This window comes from Neolamprologus multifasciatus, chromosome 11, assembly GCF_963576455.1.
Source record: "Neolamprologus multifasciatus chromosome 11, fNeoMul1.2, whole genome shotgun sequence".
Classification (NCBI taxonomy): domain Eukaryota; kingdom Metazoa; phylum Chordata; class Actinopteri; order Cichliformes; family Cichlidae; genus Neolamprologus; species Neolamprologus multifasciatus.
In genome coordinates, this window is record NC_140449.1 from 24,357,197 (window position 1) to 24,380,924 (window position 23,728).

Consider the following 23,728-nt stretch of genomic DNA (forward strand, 5'->3'; position numbering starts at 1 on the left):
CAGCACTTACCGTCACCATGATGACTTGACGATGCCGGGTGACAGGAGTCAAAAAGTCAGTTAGGATGCTCCGTCTAATAATGTGGGCGAGCGCCTGATGTGTGTGAAGGGATGTCATGGATAAATGATGTTATGGTGCGAACTTTCTGATGCTGAAGCATTACCTTTGGCTCGCAGAGCCGGCTGACAGGTTTTTTGTTTGCTCACTGGTTTCTGGCAAGAGTTAGCAGACATTTGCTTGGGACAGGCAGTTAGACAGCACAATGGATTATTCAAGAGTGCTTTTCTTCACTGGAATGTCAGCATTTATCCATCTTCCACATGCCTGGACAAATGCCCTGCTCATCCAACTGTCATTGGTCTTGCCTGTTTTCGAATGCTGGATTCAAACTCCAGTTATCAAACGTGAGAAACATGCCAGTTTTTACTTGACATCAGTTTCTGAGTTAGCTTCATGTGTGAAGAAAAAGTCATGCAGCTATACGATCACCTCTGTTTATAAGGTATTTTTCAGAATCTTGATTTTATTTTTCTGGCAAGTCATCATCTAAACATGTGTCAAAGTTTGAAGATTAGTTTTGCTTTGGCTTGGCACAAATTAAATCTCTTTTTTTCATACAGAACTCACAGCAAAAACTTAGCTTGCAAGATTTTTAAGCTGGCTTTTTTGACTCTAGGATTAGATCCTCCTCTGGGTTCAGAAGATTTCTAGACGTATTAAACTCTCTTAAAACCCCAGTGAATAAACCGAACTGCTTCACGGCTAAGCATGAAGCAGAGCTATTTATCTGCAGCGTTTAACTAGTTGACAATTTGCAGATAACTACTAAACAACTTTGATTTCTTTTTTCTTTTCTTTTTTGGTTGAGCGTAATGATGAATTAGCTGTGCAAAAAGATCTTTGAAATGCTGATGAAGGCTTAACGCTGAAATGCTTATTTGTTGACAGCTACAAATAGAGAAGCATTAATTTCTGTTTTTGCTCCATCCATAAGCCCGCAGCTGTTTTAAATATATAAATAGCAGAGAGTTTAATGCTCACATATCTTTTTGCTGTGTAGTTGTGAATAGCTGCTTTTTGATTAAGCTGTCTGCTTGAGTGTAAAGAAGCAAATGCAGGATTTTGTGTTTCTGTGTGCGTGTGTGTGTTTTGTATCTTAGCTTTCCTTTGTGTCTCTTAAAGTGTGTCATTGTATTTTCTTCTTATCTTCCTCCAACTTGTGTGTAACCTCTGACCCTGTGGTTTATCCTTGCATATCACAGGGCGAGGATCAGTCACAGTGGATCTGTGAAACTGAGCATCTACATGACGGTTTACACAATCACCTACGTCATCCTCTTCATCTATGAGGCGGAGGTACTGTTTACACAATCACCAACACTGCTGGAAGGGACTGGAAGTTTATTTTTAATATCGATTTTATCTATACATATATTTCTAGTCAGCAGTATAGCATCATATCTTTAGAGCCATTTACTGTGCCCAGAAATAATCATGCTGACTTTTTCCACTATGTAAGATTGACAGGCTTGTGATAATGTGAGTAGGTGTGCAGGAAAGTAGCTTGGCAGCTATAGTGTGGATTGTTGGCAAAATTTGGACGCCATGCAGTCGACTGGCATAACTCTGAAGTTCTTATTGTTTTAATTTGTCCAATAATTCTTTGGTAACAAAATGCCTGTGAAACTGTACTGGAGCATCAGCTGTGTTTTTGTTTTTATCGCCAATTAGTTTGAGCAGACTGGGACATTTAACTAAGATAGTAAGCAAAATCTTAATCCTGCTAAACATTAGCACATCTTCACCCCTGTGAAGCTGTAAAATGCTCAGTAATGAAAAAAATAATCTTAATTGTTAATGATGCTGATACAGTATGACCATAAACATGTGTGATTCATTTTTAGTTTTCAAAAGATTGCTGTACAAATACATAATTGAAGGCTACGTGTGAGAATATTGTTGATGTTATTTACTTAAGCCTGAGCCTGTTCGGTCACTATTTGTTATATAGGTGGGGATCCTATATTCATTTTTTTGCACGGTCTGTTTACTATGTGGTGACTGGATAGATAAATATTAATTATCAAAATTGTGGTCAGGCCCTGTGATAGACTGGGCACCTGTTGAGGCTGTACCTTGCCTCTCACTCTGACATCTGGGATAGACTTCAGGCCCCGGGAGACCCCGAATTGGAGAAAGTTGAAGGAAAATGTATGGATGGGTAGAAAATTGTTCTAAATTAATTGAATATTGATTAATTTGCTAATTCAACTATAGCTCCAGAGTCAAAATGAATTAATAATTATGCCAATTAATGCCAAGCATTTCAAGGTTTCAGCTTGTCAAATGTGTGGATTTCATGCTTCTTATAATGCTTTGGTTTTGAAGTCTTCAGTGGATAGAATGAAATAGTTGGATTTTTTTTTGCACGGATCAATTAATTAAAGCAAGATTGATTGCTTCAATGGAACTGAAAGAATAATCAAGACTGAAAATATCCTTTAGTGCCAGTCCTGTGAACAGTGGCGATCAAAGCTTTCAGTTCAAATACGAAAACATTCCGATCACTTTGCCCTTCAGGTGTGACATGAAAACAGCGTCTGAATTACATCCGGGATGATTGGGTACAAGATTTCTGACACACCTAAACTCGATACAGCATCTGCACTTGTGTTATTGCTGTCTTTGGCTTTTTTAATAATCTCATAAATATTCATAGAAGAGTTGGGCCCATAGATCAGCGTGGGCCGTAATGGCTTTTCCTGTCAAGTTATTCATTACATTGATACATTACTAATTATGAAAATGCATCAAGTTGATTGTAAAAACAAAATGCTGAAATTCATTGATGAGTTACAAATTTTCTATCTTGACAGAAACAACCAGACAGTTCCCAAGTGCAACCACAACATTTATGGTTCCTTATGCCAGTGCATATAATGCACTCAAGCTCAGATCAAGAACCTTTAAAGTTTTCCTTGACAGGGACGTCAGACTTTGTAGTCAGCCTCCACTCATTAATTCTTATGCCTCTCTAGGTTCCAGCTTCGATGAGCTTATGAATTTATAACAGACTCGTTGCATACATCTCTGCATACTGTAAAGCCTGCAGCAACGTGACATGTAAACATGGTAAATGCAGGGACGGTGGATTACAGTGTTTGAGCACAGCACGGTGATGATACATTTGGCACAGTGTAGTGGAAGCTCACTGATAACTCTCACAATACAATATGTGGATCTGAAGCAGTATAATTTCTCTGGTGCCTGCCCTCTTATATGGTCGCTGCTATTAAAGAGCTCAAAACTCCAGGGAGCTCCTGCTAAAAATAAGCTTAACTAGGTTACAATTGGAACTGAAAGGAAAACTTGTACACTGTTTCTTGGGTTGCAGTCAGGAATCTGCCAGGCCCTCTGAAATCAAAGCAGGGCTGTGTTCTAAGTGTTATAGCTGTCTGTTACCATATCTGAATGTGTGAAAGCATTTAGTGTGACTCTTTCCAGGTGTCTGAATGAGTGAAAACAATGTTGAATTATTTCTAATCATTCCTACTGGCGATTCAGGAGGAAGTATCAAAAGTGTTTGTACTTCAAAGTTTTATTTGTGCTTTAAGAGCGAAGTCGTGGCCATAAAAGTGGGATTTTGTCACAGTTAAGTTCTGCCTGAATTTCCTTTTCACCCTTAAATCATAGACAGACAACTTCAAGCTGTTGTGGAAAACCTGTTCACAAAATTCATGCACAGCACAACCACACGTGTCCCTGCAGGTTAAAATCTAAATCTTTGCATCTTCTTTTCTCATTCTTAAATTTATACAAATATTGTGTACCCTTTTAGATATTTGCAATACAGAATGTGACTTTCTGGTGTGCTGGGGAGGTTTCAAGCAGGTCCACACTAACTACTCAGATCTATGCATTATGCAATATGAGTAACCCTGGATGGCCCATGCTATCCTGTCACTGGACTGTGAAATGCAATCTAGTATCAGCAGATTCAAGCACATGCCCCAAATACACACATACAAAGCCGTGCACACAAATACCAGTGACCTAGTTGTAAAGTATCGGTGTCAAAGACTCACACTGAATGCTACAAGCAGAGCTTTGCCTCGGTCATCACAGTGGATCTACTGAACCATGAGCTATCCATCTTAGTAATTAAAGCACCAGCTTCAGTATAAAGCTTCTTCCCTCCTTTTGTGTAAAATATTTTGTACTTGTTTTAATGTGTGTGTGGTAATTTTGCCATTATCATTTCCTCCTGCCAGTTCTTTGACCCAGGTGAAGTGCTGTACGCCTACGACAGCCCTGCAGGATACGGACTCATGGGCCTGCAGCTGGTTGCGTATGTGTGGTTTTGCTACGCCGTGCTGGTCTCCCTGAAACACTACCCCGAGAAGCAGCCCTTCTACGTCCCTTTCTTCACCACATACACACTATGGTGAGACCTGCACTGCTCTCTGCGCTTAATAGCACCAGAGATGGTACTGGGGTTTTGATTGCACAAGTATAAAAAAAAAATACACATTTCTCTGCTTGAGGACTCTCGATTTGAATAATTTATGCTGTTCTGTGGGAAGAAAAAGTGCATGAGAAAGTTCATGTTTGAGCTATCTGGGAATAAAAAGGTGTTTACACATCTTCTCTGCAGTAGTGTGCGGCCAAACACTTTTACCTCACATGGTTGCAGTGTATCATTGTTTCTGACTGCATGATTGCTAGACAATACTGTGTGTTTTTCTGAGTTGGTGAGATATCTTCTATTAAAATAATTTATGCTTCTTTATATGTGTGCCAGATATTCAGTGCTTTGTACTGGATCAGCTACATACTTCTACACAATCCTGAGAAAAAAAAAATCTTGAAATTACACTGCTTAGTATCTCTCGCCGTCACCCACTTAAATATAACAGCAGAGGCTTGAAATGAAGAGTAGATTACAAAGACTAATATTATCTATGTATTTCTCCCTCATTGCAACCACAATCTCCCGCCTCATTATCCACATCTCTGCTCTTTCCATCTTTATCTCTCTATATGCTTTAAATCTTCTGCTCTCATTGCATTTTTTTTCTCTCCCACCATCAGACCACATTCTTGTAGTTTTTTGGGGGTCTTTATGTCTAATGTGTTCACTTTTCTTCCTCAGGTTTTTTGCTGTCCCTGTTATGGCTCTGATTGCCAACTTTGGGATTCCTCGTTGGGCTCGGGAGAAGATCGTCAACGGCATTCAGCTCGGGATCCATCTCTACGCTCACATCGTCTTTCTTGTTCGTATCGATCGCACACTCACATGCAGACAAGTTCATATTATTTAAGTCACTTTTTCCGTTGTCAGTCATAAATTATTTCTTACTTAACTTCCTCATGCTGGTTGTCTTTTACACACATCATTATCTTCCTTTTTCTCACCTTCGACACGTTATTATTTATTAATGAGCCCAGCTCAGGCAAATTTCCATTCGCATGCCTGCTCACTACATTCCTCTTCTCACTTGGATCTGGATGCGTGAAAGCTGCTATATACCCTGATTTTAAACTGTGTATATATGTGTGTGCATGTTTATTTTATATGCACATCTGTGTCATTTTCTAATCTGTTCGCCTTTTAGGTTATCACACGGCCTTCAGCTGCCAATAAGAACTTCCCATATCATGTACGGACATCCCAAATCGGGATTCTGCTGTCCAGTCCGAAAGGCGGTGAGGGGGCGGAGAGTTTTCCTCATCATGCCTATGGAAATAGCTCCTTCCTGGGAGACTCGCAACCCAACTTCACCGAACTTTTCTCCATCCAATCAGTAAGTGTAAACTGCAAGTGTTTATGTATATTTGAATTTATAATTGATATTCTGGACTGAAATTAGATATAATACTTTTTAATTTTTGGAAATTGAAGACCCAGAAAACAAGGTGCTTTTATCAGAGTTACTGCACATGTACTTACATACTATATAGAATATAACTGGATCAGTTGTTTCGTAATCCTTTTCAAATGTGCACATTTCTGTGAAAAGTGAAATTACCTCATTGCCTCGCCCTAAAAAATTTCCATTAGCTTAATAATAAAATAACTAAGGGAAAATGTTCACAGGGATTATTTCTTCCCAGAAACTTTCATAGTTTCCTAAATGTGACAGGCGAGTGACAGTGAACACAGACTGATATTAAAACACTTTAGCACAGTGAAATAATAATTAAATAGGAACTTTGACCAGATTTGACCAGAAGTATTTTTTAGTCAGATGCATTTAAAAAAAAAAAAAACATCAAGCCCCTGACATTTAGGTGGTGCAACATGTCTACAAACTGCAGTCCTCTCCTGAGCCACTTTAACTTCTGCTACCTTAGGGGGCAACTGAACAGCCACTGTAAGTACTGATGGTGTTTTCAGCATTTCTTGAACCTGAGTATTGATAATATCTGTGACAGCCTTAAGGATTTGTCTGTGGCTGTGGCAGTAGTGGTCCCTCGCTGTTGGTTTGTATCTTTGCCTTTCCCACAGAACAATTTAAATGTGTGTGGTTGAACATTGAAGAGGTCCTGGATTAAAAGCATTCTGCTGCTTGCTCCTATATTGTCCAGGTTCTCAGCTGCATGGATGTATGGATTATCATCAGTCTTCATTTAAGTTGCTGATAGGAAGCTTGTTTTTCTGCCCCTACGAGGTTGTGGTGTGCAGGTTTCAAGTTGAGTAGCAATTTTCTTAGAATAATTCCTCCTCTTGAAGCCTTTGACTGTGAAAGTTGAGACCTGATAGATGAGTGCCATGAACAAACTCCAGGTTGGTATATCCACACCTTGGATTTCTCTGGCAAGCCTGATTTGTTAGTGGAAACCAGCCAAGTTTCCAGTCTTTGGTTGATATTTGATGGATGCCGTGTCACTCAGGCTGTTGTAAGCGACTCTTCTCAAGCCCTTCACTGGTTTCTTGTGATGGATGGTATCTGAAAGTTTCAGCTTCAATTAGAGCATGTAGCCTTTTCTTTCCTTCAGCACCAGCCATCTAAACCAACTAGATAATCTGGCATTGTAGTCAAGACACATTTTGAGTGTGGTCCCACTTGCATTTCATCCACTGGACCACTAATTCTCCTGTGCTTTCCAGTTTTATCTCCATACCTGTGTACTACAGACACCTCTATTAGGATTCATGCTTTCTGGAGTAACTGAGGAGGTATTCTGCCCCCTCAGGCACCTGTCAGGCCCACTAAGCAGGAAGATGGTTGGGTAGATCTGGGGTATTCATCACCGTGGGCTGCACTGGCCTGTGAGCCAGAGCCCAATAGCTGTAGTTACTGTGAACAATTACACTTCCATCAGAGGCCTAGAGACCTGGTAGACATTCAGAGAGTACAAGGTGTTACACACTCTTTCCAAAACACATTTTATACCTTTTTGTTTTCCACGGGTGTTCTTTCTCTTCAAGGAGAAATACTAGGTCAGACTAAAGACCCTCAGTGCACTATTTATGTGTCTTCTGGTGTTATCATCCTGTTATTAGTAGTCATTAAAGGCCACTGTTCCAGTCAGGTAAACCTGTATGTGTTTAATTTCCCTCAAAGTATCTTGGGCATTTGCTGCCATAGTTGGTTTACTGATTGGTGTCTGCAAAGTCCTAATTTATGGCCAAGACAGCCTATGTAGAGGATCAGACCATGACAAATGTGAAACTCTCTTCTTCTTTTTTCCAGGAACCGGTAAAGACGGTGGAGGAGACAGTGGCCCGTAAAGGGCCAGATGTGCAGAGAAATAGCGAACAGAAGATCGTCACCACTGCTGCTGACTTAACGTCGATATTGCCCTCACCTCCGCCTCCAATACCCCCGCGCCCGGCCACACGATCACCCCCACTCCCACCCCGGCTTCCATCCTTTACAGAGTATTTCACCATGCAGAGTGGAGGAGGAGCAGGATTTGGAACAAAGGCATGAGATGGAGAGAAAGGCAGGACAGAGGAAGTTGGTCAGTAGGGCGGGGGGAGCATGAAAGCAAGGACAGAATGACAATAAAAATAGAAATAGTGACAATAACTTAAGAAATATAGTGGAATTCAAAGTATTACACTTATGACAGAAAAGGTCAGCCGAAAAAAAAGAAATGAAAATGTTTGGAAGGACGAAGAAGAGATCATCAGAAAAGTGAATCCCTAAACGGTCGCTTTTCACCTTTGAATGGAAATGATCAGAATGGAGGAGTGAGGGGAAATGGCTGAGGCACAAGTGCAGAGCTTGTTAAAGAATAAAGAAGCAATAAATATTTGATGTTGACCAGTAAAAGGCACACAGGGAGAAAGATGACAAAGTGGATGTAGCCAGAGCAAAAAATGATAGCTGTGCACAAAGCGGAAATGAACAAAATTCTTGAAATAGTTTTCATTCAAAAATTCATGAGGCATTGATGGTGTGCCTGAAAGAGTTTGTAAATAGCTAAACCCGGTGAGTGCTACCAATCTACATAGTTTTATTTTATTTTTTGAAGAAAGAAAGATTTATTTTTGTTTTTTCCACATCATTAAATTGTAGTTGGTGCTGTGACCATAGAGAAACATCATGCCATTACATGTTCTGGGTTAATCTAAAAAAGGATTTTTTTTTTATTTTTGACACTGTTTGATAAAGCATAGATACATTTACTCTATACGAAATCTGTTCGGTTTATTTATATTCTTATATGCCTCCATTGCAGCTGGCTATACTGGATTGATATGCTGATGTGTAACTGTAAATGTCACGTTTACTGTGGGCACTCCTAGGTACAGTGCTTGTAAAAACACGCATGTTTGTATTGTATTTCCTGTCTTAAAAACACTGATTATATGTACTCAACATGACCACACAATATTTGCATATTGTGTGTATTGAACTCTTTCATTTTGTAAATGCATACAATAAGCTTCAGTATATTTCGACTGGATAAACTCTGTTGTTACTCCAGTCAAAAGCGTCTTGCGCTGTTTGAGACACAATATAAAACAAATGTTATATTGTTTTTTGTTTTTTTTTCTTTGGTTGAATTTTCACTAGAGTACAGAATATGCCTGTTGAAAAAAAAAAAAAAGTCATTTCTGTGTATGTAGACGTTGGTGAATGTACTGATGCAATACAGCACAAGGACAGGGGTGATTTTCAAGTTACTGGAATTACTCTAGTATACCTTTTTGTCAATTTTTCTTTTTGCCTCTCTTTGGCTTGCTTACATCTGACACATCCATGACTTAAAAGCTGGAGGCTGCCTTTTTTTATAGAATACAAGTAACTTCATTCTCACCTCTGTCTCAATCCTGAAACACGAATATTATATTTGTCGGGTTCTCGCGCCTGAATAAGTTACCCAGTGTGAGAAGCCGAACAAATATTACTAGTTTTGTATCCCCTAATATTGAGCTATAACAAGAAAAAACAACAAAAAAAAAACCCTTGTAGATGAACTGTGAAACAGATACCGTGTACATTTTGTCTGTCCTGCATGGAGCACTTTAATGTTCCTGGTCTTAGTCTGTTTATTCGTGATGATGTCACCTTATAAGACTGCTTTGAAACCTGTATTCCTACAACATCGAGTACTATTCCACATGCATACACCTGTAAATACAGTCCAAAAACGCCATCAACTGTCCAAACGTTTGAAGTTAACGTTTCATGCTTAGTCAGTGTAACGCAACACTGAGTCTCACATGCTGGTAAGAATTATGTAAGGGTGTCATTGAGACTGAGTACACTTGACAAATTCAGTGTTTTTTTAATCTCGACTTTTCATTCATTTCTGGCTTATAAAATCTGTGGCTCTGCTAATTATCCACAGATGTGTCACTGGCAATCTTTCTGTAATGGAGTTTAGGCAACGTTAGGACTGTGGTGTGTACCTTGTAAGAGTGTAATCAGAGGTGTAACTTGGTCTGTGCAGCTGAATGATACTTGAATTGGAGTATTAGCTGTTATTTCTGATTATGTTTCTGATTTGTATTTGGCATGTCTGACATTTTGTCAGATGTTGACCATTGTTATGGTTGCCATGACTTGACTGATAAGAAACTGGGTGATACTCGATATACTTACTGAAATGTATCCCTGCTTCAACCTTGTTTATAATGACTTTTAATTACAGAAATGACACAAAGAACTGGGAACAGAGCGCAAAGAAAAGAGATTGTGTATGCATGACAGAAAACAGCACAGCTTTTAGGCTACTCAGAGTGATCTGGTTAAGAGCACATCACTAAAGCACCGTCAAATGCATTTTAATGGTGTCAAATAATAATTCTAAATAAGCTGTACATATACACTTTTTGCCAAAATAATAAAAAAAATCTTTGGTTTTATTAGAGGCTTTGCCTGGCTTTGTGTTATATGGCTCCTGTGTTACGATCCAGTTAGGACAAGGGCACGTGTCCAAAGGAGTAAATCTAATATCTGTAAATCAAATTTAGAATCTGTTCTCATTACAAGTCCATTAAAGTAAAACACCACAGGGACAGACTCCAGCCTGCTCACAATCTGATGTAGGCTAGCCTAATTGTTTCGCAGTCACTGCCAATATCCTGTTTGGTGACCCCTGAGGTACAGAGCCACAACAAAATGCCAGTGTCTGTGTTTGAGTTTCAGGTAGAGACACAACCTTTCAATATGACTAATGTAACAGTCTTCAGAGAAAAAATGAAAAAATATAATGCTTGGTAATGAGCAGTGTGATAGATAGCAATGTTGCTTCCCAGCAAGAAGGTGCCTGGTTTAAAGCCATGTTAGAGTAACCGGTGACTGAGTGGTTATCTGTCTCTTTGTGTTAGCTCTGCAATAGACTGGCAGCCTGTCCAGCCCAGCTGTGATCCTGAATTGGATAAGAGGATGGATTTTTTTTCTTCAGTTTAAAAATACACAGCTATTGCTGGAGCCATGGTTAATGTTATTAGTTACACATGTGCTTCCACACTGAGTCATTCACTGCTCCCTAAATGATAAACACTGTATACCAAAAGGTGCACTTTTATAGTCTAGTAAGCAATAAACTGACAATTTGAGCACATGAATCACCGCTGTTATTGTTCCCAGAAAAAGTGTAATTTTCACTGGTGACATGTGACACATTGTATTAGGGATTTGTCAGTATGAAGTAGTGTATATGCAAAGGCACTAATATCAGGATGGTGGAGGGAAGATGCAGGCCATTATTTTGTAAATTTAGGTCTTAGATGTGAGACTGGCTGCCACTTTAGTAGGTACATTTGACTAGTTATCGTTTTGGACCCTGTTTTGTCTTCAGAACTCCATTAATTTATTGTGACATGGATCCAACAAGGTGCTTGACACAATCCTGAGAGATTTGGTCCTTATTGACATAATATCACAGAGTTCCTGAAGAACCCAAAGATGCTCTGTTGGATTGAGGTCTGGTGACTGTTCAGGCAATTTGAGTGCAGTGAACTAATTTCTATTTTCAAGAAACCAGTTTGAGGAAATGCATTGTGATGCTATCCTGCTGGAAGCATCCACCAGCAGACGGGTACATCGTGCTCATAAAGGGCGAGCAACAATACTCAGATTGTGACATGTAAATTACACTGTTTGTGCCAAATTCTGACCTTCCCATCAAAATGTTGCAACAGAAATCAAGACCAGGACATCTTTTGTTACTTAGTTTTAGTGAGTCTGTGCAAATTGTAGCCTTGGCTTCCTGTTTCTGACAGCAGTGCACCTGGTGTGAACTTCTGCTGCTATAGTCCATCTGCTTCAAGGTTCAACATGTTGTGCATTCAGAGTTGTTCTGATCATGGTGGTCCAGGAAAATCAGAGTAGATCAGCAGTTTCTGAAATACTCAGACCAGCCCCTCTGCCATGAATGAATTGAGCTTCTGCCACACATTATCTGATTAGATATTTGCAACAGTGAGTCGCTGAACAGGTGTACCTAACAAGATGGCTAGTGATTGTACAGTTGTGCTTTATATAAATGAAATTTGAACATGTCCATAATTCCTTGTGTTAGTTCCGCTGTCCATCCGGTGTTGACTAATTTTATATATGGCGTGTCTACCATTGTCTGTACTGTTGCATGTCAATAGACGTGACTCAGGTGGCTGAATCACTGCTTCAACCTTGTCTATACTGACATTAACTACAAGACTGGAAAACGATTAGTGAAGAGAACTTAGAGACAACGTACTGTCCAGAAATCCTCCTTTAAACTGGAATTACACCAATTTGCACATGAGGGCAACCCTGTATAACCCTGCCACATGTATTATATTTGAAGTTTAGAGACTTTTACATCATCACTGCGATCCTTATCCTGAAAAACATAAACTGCGCAAAAATAACAGATGTAGCAAAAAGTATATATATTAAAACTCATATATGTAAATTGCTAGTTTTAATTTCAGTTTTTTGTTAGAAGGATCAGTCAACACTCTGAATTTTCTGGCAATTATTTAATTGTTCAGGCTTTACAGGGTTAAAACCAGTCATATGTAAATGACATTACTTGCCTTGTTACAGTGCACTGTACTACTGGTAAACTGATTGCTGCTGTTCATGGGGTTACTTTAACATGCATCGCGCACCTAAACAGTACTGCAGGACAAACATACCCTAACGCTGCAGTGCCCATACCAAGCAGGACAATGAGCTCTGGCACACCGCAAAAAGTGCAACAGCTCAGGGGACTTGACAAAGAGTTCAAGGGGTTGACCCAGCCTCCAAACTCCCCAGATCCCAGTCCAATCGAACATCCGTGGAATGCGCCATTACAAATCCCATTCCACGGAGGCTCCACTGTGCAACCCACAGGACTCACAATCATCTACTGCCATTCACCACAGAACTCTCCCAGAGGTCCCATGCCCCAGCAGGTCAGAGCTATTTTGCCAGCTCGAGGAGAGCCGTGTAATGTAATTCAGGAGGTTTTAATGTTGTGGTTGATTGGTGTATATGTCACAAGGAGCGCTATGCATCCTGTAACGCCTTCAGAAAATTGATGACGTGTCCAAAAATAATAGTAACATTGCTTGTGCTTGAAAACAACCAATTTATAAGAGTCATACTCTGTTATAAACAGGAGATATGGAATATGCAGTTATAGAGTAGCACAATTTTGATCATTACTTTGACTCTTTTAAAATTATAACCACAATCACCACACAAGAAAAGCAGTTTATTTGTGAACCTATTTATGAATGCTCAACAGCATGAATCTGGATTCATTAACAATCAAAGGAAAACCAAACATTTCTTGCTTATCTTAAGAAATAATATTTATTAATACACAATCAGAAATACTTTACAGAGCTGTGGCTTCTTTTGGTAAAGAACTGCATCAGTGTCTTTAAGCCACAGTCTGCAGAATATGCAAGTGGCTCTTCAGGAGCATTTCAGTACCCCACAATCACCCTTCGGCAATCTTTGATCCATCTCCATGGTGGCAACTACGGCTTTGTGTCTAACTGTTGTGCCCTGTCCTCTCTGTAGCCTTTGAGGAGCTGGTTGATAAGAGTCAGTTCATTTTCCTTTTTTGCAGGATAAAGGGGTGGGAAAGGGTTGCCTTTGTACTCCAGAACAGCCATCTTAGCTCTGTCCAGGTTCTGTCTGTTGGGGATGCGTGCCAGCCGTGTGTAGCTGTTTGAGTGGTTCTCAAACCGTGGAGCCAGGACCTTGAAGAGCTTTGGGACCAGATCCTTCTCCTGAAGAGAGGAAGCATACTTAAAATAAGCTTCACATCAACTGTTTTATATTCAGAGCTACACGGTTATTATCTTTACAAAGTGAAGAAGAGCTGCAGACACATACCGTCAGCCAAAAACTGGCCATTTTCATCGCCTTCTCATCAGTGTCTCCCTTTTTGGCATAGTCTACCAGCTAAAGGGAAAAAAAAGAAAAGATAAAAGAAAACATCGAAAGTCAGACGCATGTCAAAGAAAATGAATTAAAGACCTCTTTCAAAAAATATAAGGTTTTGAAACCTTGTTAAGAAGTTCGTACCATGTTTCATACCATATGCTAGAAGTCATGAACAAATAAAACAAATTTAAAAAACAAAACAAAAACAGCTACTATTGCAGTATGCTAATTAAAATGAAAATCACAAATTCAGGCAGTCAGGATTTCACACATATACCGAATATTAGGGCAGGGCTCATGTTATCTGTGTGTACTTGTTTTGTTTCAGTTAAGTGTGAGAATCTGCTGCTTTTTCTGTCATTTACAGTTGCGTGAGTTTCGTCATCTCATCCGTGTCTTACACTGATCCACATGAAAGCAGAGAGCAAAGAAGTGATGATTAATTTGACTTGACAACTTGTGATGTTGCCCTGAGAGAGGGGAAAAACAAACCTTTCTTACAAGTGTTATTCTATTTAATTGTTATATTTGTATTAACATGTTTTGATTCACTTTAATAGCTGAAACTTGCTAATTCTCAGTGTGGTACAGGCTCTGTATATTTTGTCAGGATCCTCTAAAACACTCAGTTTTGCGAGTGCGGAGCCAAGACGTGTGGCGAAGACCAATTTACATATTCACAGATGTCTGCATACTGAATAAGGCAAAGTTTTAGAGTTAGAACAATTTTAATGCAATAAAGGGTTATTTTTATATGAAAAACAACTTCTAAACAGGGATGAGCAAAACTATTTCAACTTCCTTCTAATAACACTCAGTAGGAGTCTACACAGTGCAGACATGCACACATATTAATATGCATAACCGGTTACTATCAACTGAATGGTTAAATCCAAGTATATCAATTTTTAACACAAAATGTTTAAGTAGCAAACTGCTCAGTGACATACTATATGCACAAATTTCCCACACAGGGGTTCTCCATTACCGCAATATGATGAAACTTGAGTTTGCTTCACACACATCTAAACCCAATTTAAACTACACACCAGGACTCACTAAGCACTATTCGTGTTCAATGCAAATAAAGGATCCCTATAAGATAAAAGGCAGTTAGAGACATGTCTCTAATCCAGTGGAAGGTGCGACATGAGAAAGCCTAACCCTAACCACAGTGGGGAACAGATGTTTTGAGAGGCATGTGCACACCTCATCCCATGCTGCTGTAGGGCAGGCGTGTGCAGAAACACTAATATGTGCCCCTTTGGGAGTGGATACACCTGTTAGTCAATATTCCACAGCACCAGTGATCCGCTACCTGCTCTTGCTGTGGAAGTATTTTTTATACTCTTTTTGTTATTCTGGGGGGTGGGTGGGGTATTCTCACAAATCATATCAAGACATTTGGAGCCAGAAAGAAGTGGAAAGGTAAAAGCTACAATCAGTTTTGGCAAAATGGCCAAGAAAGCTGCAGAAATTGCAGTCAAAACATAACATAGCAGTGGTATTATAAATATTTTAAGTAGCCAAGAAGTACTGTTTTGATAGTAGGTACAATAGTACAGAGATTACTTTTTTTGCTTACAAAAAAGGTCACTTATTTAATATATAAATTACTTATAAAACTCCTTTAATATTGTCTATATACAGCCTATTTACCAATAGAAGCATAGGAAACATACAAACAATCGCAAGCAATCGTTTTTTAGCAAGACATCAACACTGGGCAGAAATTCAGAGAAGTTACTGTTGGGGTTTTCTAGTTACTAGAAAACCCCAACAGAAGTTACTAGTTTGCTTTTCGCTTTATGCTTGTCTTGCATTGCTTCCACATTACAGCAGAACTTCACTCGGCTCAGATCTCAGTCAGACGGTGCAGGCTTATGAATGAATGAATGTGTATTTTCACAATCTGCAGTGGAAACAATAAGCTGTGAAAACCACCAAGCGTTCATTTCATTGATTGGTTGGAAGAACGTGTCTGTTTCAGCTGACCGGAGAGTGACCCGAGTGCTGCACTGGCCAATATGAACAGATTAATTAAAACGTTGTTTATATTAATTGTTATGTTAGTAACATTAGTGAGCTGCTGTGGGTGTAACTATCCTCTTAAGATGCGAGTCCACGTGTTTCTACCTAATAACTGTACTGGCCTTATTAGAAAGGCATCCCCGCAGATTAAATAATAATGTTATTAATAATTACTCATATTGAATTTGGCTAATTAGAACTACTCAGATACTGTTAGATTTCACCGTTTCTAAGCATACTGGTTCCTCACATGGTCACCTTTTCGGCGTAGAAGCGGACTTCATCTGCTCGGGCCAGCGTGGTTTCTATCCTCTCGTGTCGGACCAGTCCTGTCAAAATGTTGCGCAGCATGTCGATCCTGGACCGCGGGCCCAAACCCATCCTCCGGGCCATCCGGCCGTGGGAGATCAACATTTGCAACGTGGGGCGCATTTTGTCGGATAGCTTCGCCTACGAGAGCCCGCGTCAGACGAAATAAAACTTAAAAAGCAAAGACACGTTTAGAATATAATCTACCTAAACCACTGTTTATACGCAAAATAGAGCAGGTTACCTAAATGTTAGAAATATTCCGGAGGTCACATATATCAACGATATATGTGCTAGAGTTGACATTGGTGGTACGTCGGCTAATACGTCCGACTGGGTCGCGAAATTGCTAGAAGATAGTTCCGCTTAACACCGCCGCTACCTCACGGTCTATTGCTACAACTGGGGTCCTTTTTAAAAAACACCTTCTCTATATGTTTTTGTTTGTTTGGTTAAAAAGTATTGTTATACTGTTGTTGCGTGTGTGCATGTAAACTGTGTAAACTGATGAATGTTACGAAACTATTCATATCTAGATAACTCTTAGCCTCCCACGACCCAAAAGGTTATGATCCAGTCTCAAAATTTCGACTTATTCCTGTTTCAAAATTGCTGAACTTTTTTCAGATGCCACCCCAAAAAGGTTGTTTCAGTGGTAGAAAGGTTTTTTTAAATGATAAACTATCAGAGCATTATTAACCCAAGAGTTTGCAGGCTGATTTTAAAAGGGTTAGCTGGACTGAACTAGACTCATTCACCACTGAGTCAAGACAGAAGTAGAGTACAGATACACCTGAAAGGGCTGTATCTGAGTGTTGTGTGGTATAGATGTATAATAGAAGGTTTTGACAATGACAACTACTTAATAATAGTAGTTTGCTTTAAAGAGGAACAAATATTGTTCTTTGTATAGAAGAATTATTTTGAAATGTACAGGTTTTTGTATCACAGATTTTCCTGTTTGAAAGGCATAAGATACTGTTTGAAAGGCATAAGAACCAATAAATGATGTGACTGATTGACACGAGAAGGAGTTACTGACCAGTCTATGCTTTCAACAAATGCTAATATGAAAGCTTTGACATAGTAATGAATAAACCTCCCAAGACATGACTCGTGGATTTAATAGGACCAATGGGAATTTGGAGAATTTCTATCACAAAAATACAGATTGAATCCATGCATCCATTCTCTTCTGCTTATCCTTTTAAGGGTCGGGGAGCAAAGTTTGCTGGTATGCATAACCAGCTGCATACATTAAATAGGTGATAGTGGTTTAGGTTAAAGAAATGGTCCCGGTCTCTGTGCATTACTTTGATATAAATGCCAGGATTTGTTTTGTCAGTACATCCATAAGCCCCAAAGGCACAACACTCTGAGAGCAAGGTAAGCGACCGATATTTGAATGAGTTTCAAATCTATCTAGCTATCTAGCTATGAAACTATATGTATGAAACTTTTACAGCCATACCTTCTATATAGGACGCAAGCACAGCAAAATGTACTTCACTAATCACTAATCACTAACCTTGACTTGGCTGTAGCCTGTTGCACTCCAGATGGCCATGTTCACAACAGTAGCTGCAGAATGTTTCCTAACCCACATAATTTTTTTTTTTTGATAAACCAACAAAAAATGTTGTTTCAAGCAAACAAGAAAAGACCAATCATTTGTTAGAATATGCATTGGATTTGTTCTTTTATGTAATTGCAAGGCAGAGTAATATTTAGTTAATTAACTTTCTTCTTGACTAAAGATGATTATCAAAATTATTGCTTATAATTAAATATTATAAATGAGCTATTTGTTTGACAGCATAAATGTAAATATTAAAATGAAAAAAGATATTAATAAGATGTGAAAATAAAGAACTGCATCCTGCTTTATGTGGAATTCCCAAAGTTACTCTGGTATAGGTTAAATTACATTAAAGTATTCCTACTTTTAAAAAATGTAACAGCTGGAATTAGTCATGATAAATATTAATGACTTTTTTTTTTAGTAGCAGGACTGCAGGATTGTTAATTGTCACACAGCAGTTAGAAATCAGCAGCAAACCTCTGTATTACTGATACATTGATTATTCAAATCTAAATTTCTGAATTTCTGAATGGGTCTGAATTAATTTGAGTCATCCATTATGCTGCAATCATTTTTGCTATAAGAATAGTTACATGTTGTCCTATATTTGATTTCTCACTGCTGCATATTTCTTTTATGGTTGAGTTCTGAACTCGGCCTTGAGTAAAGGTGTTATGTGAACAATCCATATGTTGCAGCCATATGGGGTTAGATTTAGAAGCCTTACAAGTCTGGAATGGACCACCCGTGTCTGGTTTACACCTCACTATCAATTTGTGTGTTTTAGTTGACTGGCTATCACAGGATAAAGACTGAAGTGACGTAAAAGGATACAATGTCAGCCATGAAATCTCTGGTTTTCATTTTGCTAATTGAAGTTGCTTGCAAGTGCAGACGGTGTCTTGTGCACTGTGCATGTTTCTATAGTGCAACAAATGAATTACTATTTCTGTGTCCACAGATGATGTTGATGGGTATGAGTGTGAGCCCTACTCCCAGCCCCAATCAAGCGTCTTCTGTGGTTTCTCCCTGGTCAATGAGAACTGATGCAACTGATGGGAAAAAGGAACAGAAAATCAATTGTCTGTCTTTTGCATGGAGTTGTGTATGGGAGATCATCATACTGGAGCCACTGAGGGTAATGAGGAGTTTGTTAGTGTTTTCCATATAATCCAACAAGCCTTCTGTGAAAGTTTGGCACTTGTGAATGACATCAGGCTGCTCAAGCTCAGCTGCCATAGTCAACCAGTATGTGCAGCCTGTGGCTCTGCCCGCTGGCTGTGCCTTTTCTGGGACCACTTGCAAAGTCTCTATTATCCCCAATGTTCTTTTGTATTTGCTGCAGCTGCTGACAGGCTTCAGTGTGCAGAAATTCCCATCCTGTCTGAAGATTACTGTCACATTGCATACCCCAATGTAGTTGACTACACCATATTCTGTAAAGGATACCTGGATGAAGGCAGGCTCCTGCCAGATATGTTTCTGCTTTTCTGACAACATACGTTCAAACTGGACCAACCACTTGTTTTAATTACTTTAAAGTGCTGAGGGCTGAGCATTGCATTGCAAAAGTTCAGAGTTCAAGTATCAAGATTCACTGCATGTAAGTCCAAGTTTTTCTCTCAAGGTGACTCTGGAGGTGCTGATTTCTGCAAAGTTGTGCTGCAAGATGTTGTATATTGGGGATATAGACATGCTGAGAAAAGCTATCCTACACCAAGGCATCATGTTAGTGCTTCCAAACACCCCATCCCCTGTGCCAAACATGACTCTGTTCAGTGTAATGATCCTACAACATCCTGACTGATGTTGTTCATTTTCTATGTCTGTGTTATGATTGAGTGGCTGCACAACACAAAGGCCATGCATTAACTGTGTATAAATTGGACTGGTTCCAAAAACAAACAGTTTGTTTACACTTGTGTTTTCAGTTGCCCTGGATGACGACAAGATCGTCGGAGGGGTTGAGTGCACACCTCACTCTGAGCCCCATCAGGTGTCTCTGAACTCTGGCTACCACTTCTGTGGTGGCTCCCTGGTCAATCAGAACTGGGTTGTGTCTGCTGCTCACTGCTACAAATCGTAAGTATATTTCTATAAGATCTATAAGATTACAGGTCTGATTTTCAGACCAGAGTTGTGCAAAATTAATTTTTATTGGGAGTTTTATACTAATTTCCTGTTTTTCAAATGTTTTCAGTCGTATCCAGGTGCGTCTGGGAGAGCACGACATTAAGGTCAATGAGGGATCTGAGCAGTTCATCGACTCCTCCCGTGTCATCCGCCATCCACAGTATGATTCCTGGAATATTGACAATGACATCATGCTGATCCAGCTGAGCCAGCCTGCCTCCCTCAACAGTTACGTGCAGCCTGTGGCTCTGCCCAGGAGCTGTGCTCCCGCTGGCACCATGTGCAGCGTCTCTGGATAGGGCAACACCATGAGCTCTAGTGAGTAACTTCTGCACGTTAGCAGTTTAAAGTTAAACATGTTTCATGACATTTGGTTACATCAGCATGAATCGTTGTTCATCCATACTCTGTTTCAAACATTGCAGCTGCTAATCGGGACAGACTGCAGTGCCTGGACATCCCCATCCTGTCCCACAGTGACTGTAATAACTCCTACCCTGGCATGATCACTGACTCCATGTTCTGCGCTGGATACCTGGAGGGAGGCAAGGACTCTTGCCAGGTATGTAATAAGTCAAACCTGCAATTGTCCCCTTCTCGAATAGTAAACCTTTCTTAAAATTCCACAAGAGTGGATGTATCCCACAATGAGAACAACACATTTCATTTATATTTAATTAGATTTAAATAATTATTTCTTGACATCCATCTTTGTTTTTTTTTAACTTTGTTTTCAGGGTGACTCTGGTGGTCCTGTTGTGTGCAACGGTGAGCTGCAGGGTATTGTGTCCTGGGGCTACGGATGTGGTGAGAGGGACCACCCCGGTGTCTATACCAAGGTAAAACTATATGCTTTCTTTAATTTAAACAGTTACGTCATATTCAATTCACATTGTGTGGCTTCAGTTAAACTTCATCATCCTGTCTACAATAACAAATCTCAATCTGTCTCCATTCACAGGTCTGCATCTTCAACAACTGGATTCAGCAAACTATGGCCAGCTATTAAGTCTGATCCTTTGATCACCACTCTGCTTGGCTGCATTTTTTAAAACCAGTTTAACTCTGCTCTACTGTAGAGTTCTGAATAACATGCAGTCAACTAAATCAATAAAATCATACAAATTGAGTACTGTTTTGTCATTTGTTTTACAATATATACATTTAATCAATAAAGAACTAACATAGACATGATAGCCAACAGCTATTTAAGATGTAGCAGACAGTCATTCACAGCATTGTTCATATAAATGTAAGGCACACACAGAAAGTTATACACCTTGACTTTCATTAGTTTTACCTGATTATCTGCAAATTGTTTGACAAAAAAAATAAAAAAATAAAATCAGTGCCAGAGATGCCAGCAGGATCAACAAACTAATCCGCAAGGCTGGAAGCATCATTGGTCAGAATTTGGAGGTCACTGAGTCAGTGAGGGACAGGCGGACACTGAACAAACTGGCCTCCATCATGGACAACCCATTCCACTCACTCCATTTCACACTTCTGAGGTGGCAGATCTCCTTCTCCATCAGACTGATTCAACCTCACTGCAATAAAGAACACTTTGGGAAATCATTCCTACCGTTCTCTGTAAAGCTGTATAACAACTCTTTACTCTGTGATAGGTGATCACACCTGCCAGGCATAAGATCCCAAACATATTTTGTATTCTACTTTCATGCAGCTGTTTTTCTTACATTTATAGTATAAATATTATTTATTAATGGAATTTGTATGTCTCTCTTACACAATATCAGTCTAAACTTTACTGTTTTTAACTAACTTAATTTTTACTGTTCTTTTTATTTTATATCGCTGTTGTAAATGTATTAATTTCCACTCTCTCTCATACTATAAGACCCTTACTGGGCATGTGCGGTTGGATCACCTGACACTAACTGTAGCACATTGTCTAACCCCCTATCTTCTACCACCAATTGTGGTCTACAGTCCAGAGCAATCCATTTTGCAAGAGAATTTGTAAGTTGTCTGATGTTGACTTACTAATTTTGCCCTGAAGTCAGTCTTGATGCATTCTCAATCATCCAGGAAAGTAAATCGCCATCTTACAATGCTGTGATTGCAGCCATTCCCCAAACTCTCTGTGAATGGTACTCATGGCCATTGATCAGTGGTCTTTGATCAGTGGGTTTTGGTCAGTGGTTGTTGATCAATGGTCATGAGAATTTGCATAATTATGATTAAGGAACTGACCTCCCAGCCCATTGTTCCCTCAGTGGGCTGGTTTCAGTCATTATGCAGATGTACTGTTTATAAGGTTGGGGAAACCTGCAGTCAGCTGAGACTGAAGAAGTCACTCGGATGAGTGACGAAACGTTTCTCCCACAAAACGCTACGTCCAGATGAACTGAATCAACTTTTGGAGACCTGAAGTCAGTCATTTCATCAAGTTTGGGCTGCCAACACCTTTTTTGGTACTCGGACTGAGACTGCTAGTGCTAACAGCTCCCACAGTTTCGGTCCTTGCTGTTTTGTATTTAGATGGTACCCCAAGGTTGAAGTGCTTTGGTGGTATGCAAACTAGTTTTTAAACAGTTTGCACAAAACCACGCTTTTATCAAGGCTTCTGTCAGGTAGTCCTTTCGAAATGAACTTTGCCTTCGATCAGTCCTAGCAACGGGCTTTCTTCTGATTGTTGCTTTGATGTGAGCATCAGTGTAATCTATACCAGGAAATTGTGCATTAACAAAAGTTCCCCTTTGCTTGGAATGCAAAAGCTGTGTCCAAATTCAGAGGCTGCATCCTCCTGAGGCCGATTACATCACACAGCGACATGACAAAGGCTGCCCAAATTCGAAGACTCCTCCAAATGCGGCTGACAAATGCGTCCTTTATTTCCCCAGATTTGAAGGATGGATTGGGTGTATCCTTCGCGGCTCAACCTTCTCCCCATCAGCTTTTGCAGTTTTACCAGCTCTGATGGAGTTAAAATGACAAACTTGTGCTTTTGTTTGTCTAAAGCAGCGAGACAGCCTCTTGATTCTTTAGTAGACAAGAAACCATGTCCAGCGTTGAATTCCATCATGTGGAAACATCCTGTATGAGTGGCTCTTTGTGTTGCCCCAGTCTTGTTTGCTACTGGTGTAGTTCCTCCATATTAGCAGGGCTGTCTGTAATGCATCGAATTTTGCTTGCTTTTCAAGCTGTTGAATTTTACTTGAAATAGTCATTCAGCACCCCTCTGACCACCACCAGGCAACGGGTGAAGTGTCTTGCCCAAGGACAGCGGACTGTCGGAGCCGGGGCTCGAACCAGCAACCTTCTGATAACAAGATGAACTGCCAACTCTTGAGCCACGATCGCCCCTTCACAGATTCATATTTACTGTAAGAAATCCTACTTTAGGTAAGAAGGTTTTTAATTTGCTGCTCACAGCACTTCAGTGTCCAATGTGAATTTAGTTTTCAAGTGCTGTCAAACACACAGATGTGAGATAGTGCGTTCCAGATATCTAAATATAGAGATTATATTTACCTTTGTCGAAGTCTGACCAGAGACACACTAATTTCAAACAATAGGGGCTGACTTATTAGTCTATTGTTTTATGAAAATCTACATTTAAATTTGTATTTTATTATTTGTTATTATATCATGCTCCACTGTCAGTGCATAAAAGTCTGGGCATAGGGAAAAAGTGACCCTTAAGTGCTTATTGAAGTGAAACAGTTCAGGTCTGCGAGGCTACAGAAACAACCACAAAAAACTATTTAAGAAATAAAATAATCCCATTTTCAAACATTCCTTTGAAATTTTCTTCATTTGCTAAGAAGAAAGCTATCCCTTTTCACTATTCTGCTCATTACTGTCATCATATAT

At 39.6% G+C, this 23,728-nt stretch overlaps 3 protein-coding genes across 3 annotated transcripts in view; 2 read left to right on the top strand and 1 right to left on the bottom strand.

Moving 5' to 3' along the window:
* The window catches only part of tmem145 (transmembrane protein 145), a 39,957-nt gene extending 31,834 nt beyond the window's left edge, over nt 1-8,123 (top strand). The window contains exons 11-15 of the mRNA XM_085176568.1: nt 1,264-1,357; nt 4,273-4,445; nt 5,154-5,274; nt 5,617-5,805; nt 7,699-8,123. Coding sequence (XP_085032694.1) covers nt 1,264-1,357; nt 4,273-4,445; nt 5,154-5,274; nt 5,617-5,805; nt 7,699-7,938 — 817 coding nt within the window. The 3' untranslated portion in view covers nt 7,939-8,123. The remainder of the gene's footprint in view (nt 1-1,263; nt 1,358-4,272; nt 4,446-5,153; nt 5,275-5,616; nt 5,806-7,698) is intronic.
* A 342-nt stretch (nt 8,124-8,465) lies between these two features.
* mrpl17 (mitochondrial ribosomal protein L17) lies at nt 8,466-16,517 on the bottom strand. The gene is made up of 3 exons (XM_085176571.1): nt 16,123-16,517; nt 13,783-13,851; nt 8,466-13,676 (listed from the first exon to the last, which is right to left on the bottom strand). Exons 1-3 carry the CDS (start codon nt 16,294-16,296, stop codon nt 13,422-13,424), a joined length of 498 nt encoding a protein of 165 aa, XP_085032697.1. The 5' UTR covers nt 16,297-16,517; the 3' UTR covers nt 8,466-13,421.
* Nucleotides 16,518-19,689: 3,172 nt separating this feature from the next.
* LOC146508557 (trypsin-2-like) lies at nt 19,690-20,969 on the top strand. Its single transcript, XM_085177566.1, has 5 exons — nt 19,690-19,837; nt 19,956-20,206; nt 20,314-20,450; nt 20,626-20,727; nt 20,850-20,969. Exons 2-5 carry the CDS (start codon nt 20,197-20,199, stop codon nt 20,895-20,897), a joined length of 297 nt encoding a protein of 98 aa, XP_085033692.1. The 5' UTR covers nt 19,690-19,837; nt 19,956-20,196; the 3' UTR covers nt 20,898-20,969.
* Nucleotides 20,970-23,728: the final 2,759 nt, after the last annotated feature.

Excerpts from the sequence above, each read along its gene's own strand:
- LOC146508557 (XM_085177566.1), top strand. Across the intron at positions 20,451-20,625 it reads GAGGCAAGGACTCTTGCCAG|GGTGACTCTGGTGGTCCTGT; the intron begins GTATGTAATAAG and ends CTTTGTTTTCAG. Across the intron at positions 20,728-20,849 it reads ACCCCGGTGTCTATACCAAG|GTCTGCATCTTCAACAACTG; the intron begins GTAAAACTATAT and ends CTCCATTCACAG.
- mrpl17 (XM_085176571.1), bottom strand. The coding sequence starts at position 16,296 with ATGCGCCCCACGTTGCAAATGTTGATCTCCCACGGCCGGATGGCCCGG. Across the intron at positions 13,852-16,122 it reads TCCGCTTCTACGCCGAAAAG|CTGGTAGACTATGCCAAAAA; the intron begins GTGACCATGTGA and ends TTTTCCCTTTAG. Across the intron at positions 13,677-13,782 it reads TGGCCAGTTTTTGGCTGACG|GAGAAGGATCTGGTCCCAAA; the intron begins GTATGTGTCTGC and ends TCCTCTCTTCAG.